The 10,471-nt window shown below is 30.8% G+C and overlaps 2 protein-coding genes across 12 annotated transcripts in view; one reads left to right on the forward strand and one right to left on the reverse strand.

Moving 5' to 3' along the window:
* The window catches only part of LOC108757035 (KH domain-containing, RNA-binding, signal transduction-associated protein 3-like), a 7,761-nt gene extending 5,204 nt beyond the window's left edge, over positions 1 to 2,557 (forward strand). For 2 of the 3 annotated variants that reach the window (XM_018501285.1, XM_018501283.1), the window contains exons 8-10: positions 404 to 500; positions 600 to 722; positions 961 to 1,076. In XM_018501285.1, the coding sequence (XP_018356787.1) occupies positions 404 to 500; positions 600 to 696 (194 nt within the window). In that variant the 3' untranslated portion in view covers positions 697 to 722; positions 961 to 1,076. Of the gene's footprint in view, positions 1 to 403; positions 501 to 599; positions 723 to 960; positions 1,077 to 2,471 lie in introns of those variants that run through there. The other variant, XM_018501284.1, reaches the window with a different exon arrangement.
* Positions 2,558 to 8,596: 6,039 nt separating this feature from the next.
* The window catches only part of LOC108757071 (transcription factor AP-2-epsilon), a 252,631-nt gene continuing 250,756 nt past the window's right edge, over positions 8,597 to 10,471 (reverse strand). For all 9 annotated transcript variants that reach the window (XM_018501385.1, XM_018501387.1, XM_018501386.1 and 6 more), the window contains 2 exons: positions 9,434 to 9,605; positions 8,597 to 9,245 (listed from right to left, as the gene is read on the reverse strand). In XM_018501385.1, coding sequence (XP_018356887.1) covers positions 9,108 to 9,245; positions 9,434 to 9,605 — 310 coding nt within the window. In that variant the 3' untranslated portion in view covers positions 8,597 to 9,107. The remainder of the gene's footprint in view (positions 9,246 to 9,433; positions 9,606 to 10,471) is intronic.

The raw sequence follows: 10,471 nt of genomic DNA on the forward strand, positions 1-10,471 counted from the left end.
TAAAGTCTTAATTAATTTATCGATTATTATTGCAAATATCGCTAAACTGTATGGGACTTCATCTCGATCCTATCTACTTTCCTATGAGCGATGGGAGAAGTTTTGCGGAACTCCCTATATATTTAACGTAAAAGCATATAATACATAATAATTCACATTTCCCAAATTTATGAATCCTGCTATTTCAATTGAAGCATCCTGGGCGTAACTTAAATTCACTGTAATAACGAAATTTAAACCCTGCCGTAAACTATAACAAATATGCATGACTATAACAAATAAGCATTGATGTCGCATGATGACATATCGCTATCTTTGAGAATTTGAATAACTCGCTATACTAAGGAATTACTATCGTGTTCTGCCTAAATGATTAAAGCGCATCAATCCATGTAATTCGCAGACGAGTCGTCGAGCCGCGCTTGGAAATCTTACAAGACTACAACGACGTCAGGCGCAGCCTCGCGTTACCGCACTACCCCATATACACGACCTTCCAAGTAAACACCTACGAAAAAAATAAACCATTATAAATTTTCTTTTATTTTAATTATCCATACTCCTCTAAATGTTTTTTTCCTGACATTATTATTTCATAGCATTGTTGCTAATTCATTGGCGGCTAATCTTCCTTATGCACGGCGGCCTATAATGCCCAATATGCAGAAACCGATAAATGAAAGAAATCGTCCTTAATTGATCGGCGAACGAAGATTAATACGGTAATGATACGCAAATATTGCTCCATTAAATTCGTAACAGATAACATTAACAGAAATTTTCTATTCTAAGGAAGATTTAGTCTCGTTTAATTTCTTTTCTTGTAACAAGCTAATAGATCTTTAACAAAACAAAAAATTAAATTATCTCTCGCTTTATTCGTGTCGTTTTCTGTTATAAACGCTGAATTTAAATTTTCTTTTATCTTTTTTTTTTTATAATTTATTCCATAATTTTCAGATTATTTTTCGCGGCCACTGGATAAACAGGAATGTATAAACCTGACCTATAATTAAACCTTAAATTAAAATATGGAATTTACACACGAATCAAAATTCGATATTTTTAATTAATAACGCGATATCTTTAATTAAGAACGCGAAATAATTCCTTTGAAAATTCTATCTTCATTACTTCGTATAATTTAATTCAATCTACCTAATTTTTTACAAAACATTAATTTCGGATTCCTTCAGTCCTTTTCCTAAAATTTTCAACTGCAGATGGATTTAATTATTGACACGAAGTAAAGGACCAAGAAGATTTATGGGATAATTTAAAATAAAATATTCAAAGTAAAAAACTTTGAATAAGTGATTAATACTACATAAAGTGAAAGATGAATTTTGAATTTTATAATCATCATACTTAATATTACATATATAAGTTAATTTGAATTAGAGGCTTAACGATAAATCTAATTTTTTTTTGTACTTAATATGTTTTATAATTCGAAAATAAGTTAAACGAGACATTAAAATCTAACGTTTAATCTTGACATGACTTCCTATCAAATTATGTATAAACATTTTAATATTCTGATTGTTCGAACAAGATTGATGTTTGGATGTACTAAGATATTTTAAATATTAAAATATTGCATTGTAAATAGAATAAATTTAAAATTTGAAAATTACATACAATGCAAATTTAATGTTAAAATCATAAATTGATATGCAGATAAATTGGTTTTTATTATAATATGACGTTACTCTTGCACAGCCTCTATTCATTAAATTTATAAAATGCATAATATGTAGACTTACAAAAAAATATTAATCTGTATCATCTAATATGTAGAACAATACAAAATTATGCTAAACTATATGTTATATATAAATCCATTAATTTCCAATATATGTAATTTCCAATATATATAAATCTATTAATTTCCAATATATGAATATTTAAAAGTATGTAGACTGTAATTCATAAACCTATCATTAAAATAATATGTAACATGTAATCTTCAAAAATTGAAATAAATATGAAATAATAATATCAAACATTTGTTTTGAGAGATACCAAAATAAATTTCCCAACCAATGAGCCAAGAGTCTAATAATTCTTAATAAAAATATTTGTGCGTGTGTATAATTTTACTCCCAATGAATATTGTAAATTCTTAAAATCATATTTTTTTTATAAATAATTATGAAGATATTTTTATAAATATTCGCTTTAAATGCTTTTAATATAATAATGTATCAGTTGAAAAAAATTTATAAAAAATGCGAGATATAATTTCGATTAAATGTATAAATTAAATTAATAAAATATGTATACGAAAGATATTTTTTACTAAATAACTAAATTTTTTACGAATATATATGTATAGTACGCGAAATAAAGTTAATAAATATTTGACAAAAGGGAGTTTTAAAACATTATTTTATAGAAATGTCATTAAAAATCATTTCTAATTCAATTTCTATTTTATTCTAACATTATTATTCATGTATTTCACATAGGTGGATAAAAGATGAAGATCTTTGATCATGAAGATCGTGGGAATAACTTTTATCATGGACTTCGAAGTGCCACGAGTACACTAAGTATATAACGCGTGTGAGTATATTTATATTTTATTTACAATTCCTTGCTATAAATATAAAAGTCAGATATAAAAGTCTGACTTTAATATTTCTTTTATTCTGCTTGTATATAAATAAGCGATACATATTTTTTTGAAATTAATTAAAAATAGATAATATTAATTTATTAGAAAAAAATAGCATAATGATTCGCATTGTTTATACGAAAATGGAATATTAAGAGAAGTACTTATACATATCCGAATTATTTTTATGTGTGTTATGAATGTATGTATATTTATAGAAATATTAGCTAATAAAGAAATGGTCTTTTTATGATCAAAGAAACGTAAGTATAAAACGGCGAGTTTTATTTTATATCTATTATATTTTCCTTCTGTATCATTATATTATCATTGTAATATACTATTTATTTATTTGTCATACGATTAATATAAGACGAAAAAATCGGTAATTAATGAGTAATAATTTTCAATAAATTAAAAAATTATAATTTATAATAAATGATTAATTCTTTAAATACAACAGAAATGTTAAAAAGTAAATATTATTTCATAAAATATTATTTAATGATTTTTATATATTTGATAGCTATGACCATTGTTGTGCAGTATCACCGTACAAGTACAAATTTACGTACCTTAGTACTTTTTTTTTTATTACCTAAATATAATTTCTTATGTACAGGTATCTATATTTAGATATATTTTACTTTTGGGATATTTCCCTTCATTAAAATGTACATTCAATTCATTCAGACGCGAAACTCCGTAAAAGTATTATATAAATTTTCTATAAATTTTTTTATAATTGGATATTTATTGGATATATTTACATTTCAGCATAATTCTTTTAAGTTTGGATAGTCGACATTGCGAGCTATTTCAATTTAAATTCTCATCGATAGAATGATAGGTTACATCTATGTAGTATTTATTATTGGCGCTTCAGATATCTGCTGTAGTATAAACCTAAGATTGTTTTTTTGAAAACTACTATCATATATTAGGTTTATAGACATTATTTTGTCAAACAAATAATTTTGGAAAATACGTCTTAACATCAAATATTAAATGGATTATTTGAATAAAACTAATTAATATAAAAATTGCTTTATCATTTTATTGTGCAACGTCTTACTCGCATAGAATATTTATGTACAATGTACATATAAAATACGTAAATATTATGCGCGGATACATAAAATCATAAATGTCTATTTATTCTGAAATTTTATATTAATAAGTAAAAGTAATCGTCCCTGTACTTCGGTACATTTTTTCAGAATATCTGTACTTCTATCTAGAGCCAGAAAATAAAGTACCTTGCACCACATTTACTATAGTTAATGTTTATTAAAAAAAAAGATGAAATTGGAAAAGATTTAATTGTAAGAAGATATCTCATTATTTCACATTTTTTTGTTTGTACTTTAATCTGTCACAAAACTTATTCTTTTTAATATAGCAATTATATTATATCATAGAGGTTCAACAAAACTGAAAATCAGGGAAAAATGTCAGGGAAATTGAAAATAGTCAGGGAAAATTCAGAGAATTTTGCAAAATTTTTGGAAATTTAAAATTCTCGGCTTTAAAAAAGCATTTAACATGCATTACATCTGCGCAGGAATATTATCAACTCAATAAGTAAATGCAAACAGTGTTAAGAATATTAATAGTAACAATGTAATTTACATTGCTATATTAAATTGTTCTCTCTCAACAAAATATTTGACGATTTCTAAATCAGGACGAAAATATAAAAAATTTCAAAAGTATTATTTAAAGCATTAGGGAAAATCATAAAATTTTATTTGGAAATCAAGGAAAAATTACGAAATTTTAGGATAAAGAATTTATGGTAATTCTATAGCAGCCAAAAATTATAAAACTGATGTGCCATCATAATAACAGATAGACGTTTTATGTAATAGGTAGTTATTTCATCACGAGGTATTGCTTAGAAACAATATTCTTATTTATTTATCACACACCAATATACAAAAATGAACTGTATAATCAATATCAGAATATAATATACTACGAAATTCAAATATATTTAATAAAGATATATCTGAGTATCTTACAAGATTAGAATGATGCTTCAACTTGAAACAAAAATCATCTACAACGTTCTTTGCAGTTGGCACAGAAATTCTGGTAGAAAAACGTATTTCTACAGCCGTCCTAAGGGTTATAAATAAGTATTAATTTACGGGATTCCTTAGCTTCTAACAAGTCGCATCTAAGTAGTTGTGAGTGAAAATAAGGTGCCGAGTTTTTCTTTTCCCTAACTTTTTCCTAACTAATCCCTCTGCATATGAACCGGAAGCCGTAAAAGATGCTTTGTTCGTTATATTCGTTCGCTTAAAGTGCAACCGAGGGTCGCGATGAAGCGTCCACGCATATTGTACCTGTTGAAACGCATGCTGCTGATTTTCGCCGCACTATTTGCATAATAATTACATCTCTCTCTCGTTGCTTATCGAGTTACTTATCGTATGCCTCATTTTATTTAGAACAATGTTACAATACCAAATTGTTTCTAACGTGCATTGATGTTTCGGTACATCAGACGATGATCAGCAGAGCGATCTTTAATTTATACTCGCTAACACAAAATTTCTTCCTGTCGTGTGATCAAATTGTTAAGGTAAAAAGGCGTGATAAAGGTCATGCTGCTGATCACTCACAACAGATGTCTTCTGAATTAATAACGTGCTATATTATTAATGAAGAATTGCGTTATTTGCAAAATATGGCGTATAAACGTGAAATTATGTAGGAAGTACGGAATATATCGGAGCGCCAGATTTATATAAATATTGGAATGCGTTTTAACATTTACAAAATTGTCTTACGCTTTATAGTGCAGAGGCGACTCCACTGTAAGCTATACAAGAAGTTACATATGAGAAGTCCATATGAGTGCTCGAGGAAAATTCGCTTATACGAGAAATCTGCGTAAGATATCCATGATCTCGTGTAAATGGTAAGAATGCGCATGTAAAGGAGTGAGATTCTCTCGAGAGTCTCATTCTTGGTATAAAGAATGTCACATTGGATCTTGACAACACAGCAGTGTGAGTTTTTTTTTTATTTTTTTTATATTTTTTTTTTATCTAAAAGCTTTGCCAGTCCAAGAGCCGCCTCTAACACCACGAGAAGACGCGAGTCTTCGTAGCATGGTTCAATCCTACGGCAACAAGCCGGTCACGCTGTACGATCACCTCGCTAATACTTCATTTCTATGAAAAAACATGGAATGTATAGTGTATTTTTTTTATCGGTTTACACCTTAGTAATGTGTACGATTATATCACAAGAAAGATTCAAATATTCTGTACATAATCCGCTACGATACAAAGCGCCCTGGTGTCGCTTCTCCCTCCTCCTTTCTATTCTCACATCTTCTCTTTCCCGCTTTATTTTTAATCTTACATTTATATATATATATATATATATATATTTATATATACGCCTAAGATTTAATTACAAAGTTAGATATGTCTCAGGTTCACCTGGTATTGTACTTCATACAATTTCTCGTGACTGGCGAGTTTGAGATGCGGCCGACGAGCATGTTTGCGTCGCTTCTGAGGAGACTTCCGTTTCGTCATCCGTATGCTCGAGGAAGCGCTTGTTTTCGTGCGCTGTTACCGCGTTTCCTCTGCGCATGGTTTCCTTAGTCGCCAGTCGCTTATGTTAATAGCTCGATATTGATAATTGGCACATTTTTCAAATGGCAAGTTTCGCATTGGCACGATAATGGCCCTAAAGAATAACCTTGAGTGAAGTCTCTTCGGACGAGAATCACTGATAATAAGCGCGATCGAATGTTCTTATTTTTAATAATAATAAATTTTTTCCCTATCGATAAATAATGAATTCCCGAGGTTAAAAAATAGCATAAAGATATTATAAAGAGAAATTTATAAATAATATATACTGATTTAATGACACTATTTTCTGATGAAACGTTTAGACACAAGGATACTCTCGTCAGAAGGACTTCAATCTTGGCGATTCTCTGGACTTGACGTCGTTCCTGACTATCACGTGAGTGTGCACCTATGAAAGGCAAACTATCCTTATTTGTGGCTAATCGCACGGCATCCCATTATGAGTAATATCAGTAGAGGTGACTAAACTGATACATCGGTTTACCGAGGACTAAGTTGCACTTTGATACACGACTGCTTCTGATTACACACAAAGAATTGCTGGTCCAGGTAAGTCTCATTGTTGGAAGCACGGCTTTTCTAATAAGAAAGTAAATTATATCTAATTATTTCATAAATCGTAAACTAATCGAAAATGTACATTAAAAAATCGAAAAAGTAAATCTCGATTTTTGTTCTTTCATATTCTCTAATTAATGAGCATTTTTCTTTGTAATTTAAAGCGATCTGCAGATTTTAACTTCCATACGGATTGCTTACTAATAATTATAAATTGTAGATGATTGAATTACAAGTTGCAGGAAATAATTGTAATACTAATAATTTGTTGAATTAATATTAATGATTGCACTAAGTTTCTCGAATTTTCCGACTATCATATTTCACGAAGTTATCTTCAGCCGGTCTCTTCACAAATCACAATTTTTTTTGCGTAAAATGTTCAATAAAAACAAAGAACAACCGAGAGAATCAAATATGATCTTATATTTTTATATCTATCGCCCATTTTTATCACATCCGTCACTTGTCATGTTACAGTTTCTGTGTACTGGGTATAGTTTTTTGAATTTACTAATCGAATAATGAAAACAAAGAATTATCTATTTTCACATTATTCTAGTATTTAATTCTGTAATATTTAATCAAATTAAATTCATGCAATAAAAAAGATGAAGGACTAAAGTAGGAAATTATAATTTTATAGTTTATCTGTTTATGTAACAAATTTTTAGTTTTTCTTCTCAGTGCAGAAATCTTCATCTGTCGCATGTTTAAAAGTACGTGAAACAGTAACTGTGATTTGCTACGCATTACCAAACCGCGATTATTTAAGAAGCTTGACCTGTCATGTTTGCGGTGAATCATCGGTGAAATACAGGGCGGATTATATAAATCTTTGCAAAAATTGTAACTTATAATAAATACATACTTTTGACCGTTTTGAAACCTCGGAAGGTCTTGTTTATAAAGACTATTTGTATTTTTAATGCTTTTCTCACGTATGATTATGGCTAGGTACACTGTACCTAAATTAAATAAACTTTTTTTTTTTAGAGAAAATCTAAATATAAAAGTATGCCTACAAACATCCAGCCTTAATATATTTCCATACATTATAGCACAAATATCCAAGATATTCTCAGGTATCTATTTTCCGCGTATATTCACGTTTTTTGCTTATTAACGCAATTTTTTGTATTTTTACTATAAAAAGATTTCTCATAAGCCATCAATATATTAAAATTTCAATACATAACATTCCTAAAAGAAAAAAATTGAGAATCAATTATAAAATACATTAAATGTACTTTAAAGGATGTGTATATTATTTTCTTGAGAATGTTCAAAAATATTCATTGAATATTTATAAAATGTATAAATTTGATTCTTTTTATTTTATGATGCATGTTTAAAAGAAGATATTCCATTTTAACTTTCGCATTGAAATATCTTCAAAAGATATAAAAGATACCGAAAAATATTTTAGATAAAAGTTGTATGTCTAAAGGAGGCCAAATAATGATAAAATCAATTTTCGAAAAATTATTCAAGGTTACAGAAAGGTCATCATCACTTTTTTAAATAGAATGATACGATGTTTTTATCTAATTTGGTTCCTTCATTATTTTGCATATAAAAATATTAAGATAACACTAATAAAAACTCAACAGTTTATGAAATATTTTATTTTAACATAAAAAGTATCTCGTAAAATTATTATCTTTTGTCTGAAACATTTTTCTTTTACACCTCTCAAGATATTTCGATGCGAAAGTTAAAATGGGACATCCTGAATATAATATATGTTTACTGTTTACAAAAATTATTTTTTTCAATTTTTTTGCAAGATCGCGTCAATAATAATTTAGTTCCGTAGCTGAAAGTCGAGGAAAGGTCCTAAAGATTTTTGTAGGCAGAGAGATCTCTTAAGACATTCTTAAGATCTTAGACATTTTCAAGATAACGTATAGAAAACGAATAGAATCTATACGAAAGAGGCGACCAGCGACAAAGAGTTGAGCTCCTCGGAATTCGGCTTCCCGGGGCTCTATTACGAAATAAGAATTTTTCTCTCCTCTGTTTCCTATAATTCATCGACTATCCCTGATTGCACATTTTCGCACGTATCACGGCAGTCTGCGTGTCGAATTGCCTACGGAAGCTTACGACCAGCCAACCTCGGCGTACGGTGGGCACGCGGCACGTCACACGCGAGTGCCGTCAGCGTGTGCGACGCGAACGCGTGTGTACGCGTGTGGTCCATTGCGAGCTTTCCGCAAGAGCGATGGACGCACGGAAACTCAATTGTACGGCCAGGAATGCCTAATAGACGTGACCACGTTCGAGGTAGGCGGGTCTTCTGTGCGTCACTTCTTCATGTCGTTCATCAGTGCGCCGTCCTTGCTTTTGTTGGAGTCGAGATTCGACTGTTGACTGCTCGTCACACCGCTACCGTTCCCGGGATACATCTTCTCTAGATGATTCAAAGACTCGCTTAGGAACTTCTGTAACAGGAAACGTAACAGATCTCAGTGGAGTCGTATTGTCGAATGAGAAATCTTTAGCTGTTAAGTTTTAAACGAGCATCTTTAGAGGAGAAACCTTTAGTTTCTTAGTCATGTTGATTCGCTATCGCGAGAAGATGAGAGAAAACGATGGTACGTAAGGAGATAACTTTTTATCGTCTTATTACCTGTATAGCCGTTAAAGCGGCCACGATCGCAGGACTTCCGAATCCGTGTGATATGAGAGAAAAATGGGTGAGATGTCTCTGTATACTGGGATCGAGGATGTGTTGTGGCCGCGTATTGCAGAGCGGCGATCTGTCCTGGTTCAGAAGATCCATCAGCTCTTTGGTGATTTGTCTGGAAACAACGAAAAAGTTCATTACGTGGCTCCTTGCCATAACGGTGCAAGGAAGAACTTTTTGTCAAATCTTGTGATATTATTAACATTTAGTTATTATAGCAATAATAATATTGTACAATGCCCACCAAAAGTCCCGGGTCACCTGAATATGGTTCGAGGATTGAAATTATAGTTACAGGATTGAAATTTATAGGGATACAACGGGATCGTAAAATCTATGTGGAAGAGTTCTGCACACGTCTCTTGTGCGCGCGCGCGCGTGTGTGTGTGTGTGTGTGTGTGTGTGTGCGAGCGATTTTGGCTCATCTTTAATTGAATTGGTTTTCAGAAACAGTTGATTTTGAAATTAGATCAGAATAAGTGGCATTGAATAATTCGGCTACTTCTCGATAGAACCTTATTGTGTCACCATATCCAAATTCACACGTGCACTATACACATATACAATGTGTGTGTGCATATGAAATACCACGAATTATTCAATGTCATTTATCCTGACCGTGATCTAATTTGAAAATTAATTGTTTCTGAAAAATCGATTCAATTAACGATGAGCCAAGATGCGCGCGCGCGCGCGCGCACAAGAGATGTAACTCTTTCTTCTGAATAACAATGTTTAAATAATCATAACTCTGCGAAAAAAAAATTGTAGAGATCTCGATCAGTCCGCGTTGTTCTCGTCTTTTCAAACAAACTTTCACTCGACCCCACATGCCATTTAAGATGTTTCGATGTCCCCTTCTCCCCCCTTTCCTCGGAAAGTTAAGGTGGGTGTTTTTGAGGTTCAATGATAAATTTTACGATCCCGTTGTATCTTTGTAAATTTCAATTCTACATCTCGAAATCATTCAGAAATTATTCA

The sequence above is a fragment of the Trachymyrmex septentrionalis genome, unplaced genomic scaffold (assembly GCF_001594115.1).
Source record: "Trachymyrmex septentrionalis isolate Tsep2-gDNA-1 unplaced genomic scaffold, Tsep1.0 scaffold131, whole genome shotgun sequence".
Lineage (NCBI taxonomy): Eukaryota > Metazoa > Arthropoda > Insecta > Hymenoptera > Formicidae > Trachymyrmex > Trachymyrmex septentrionalis.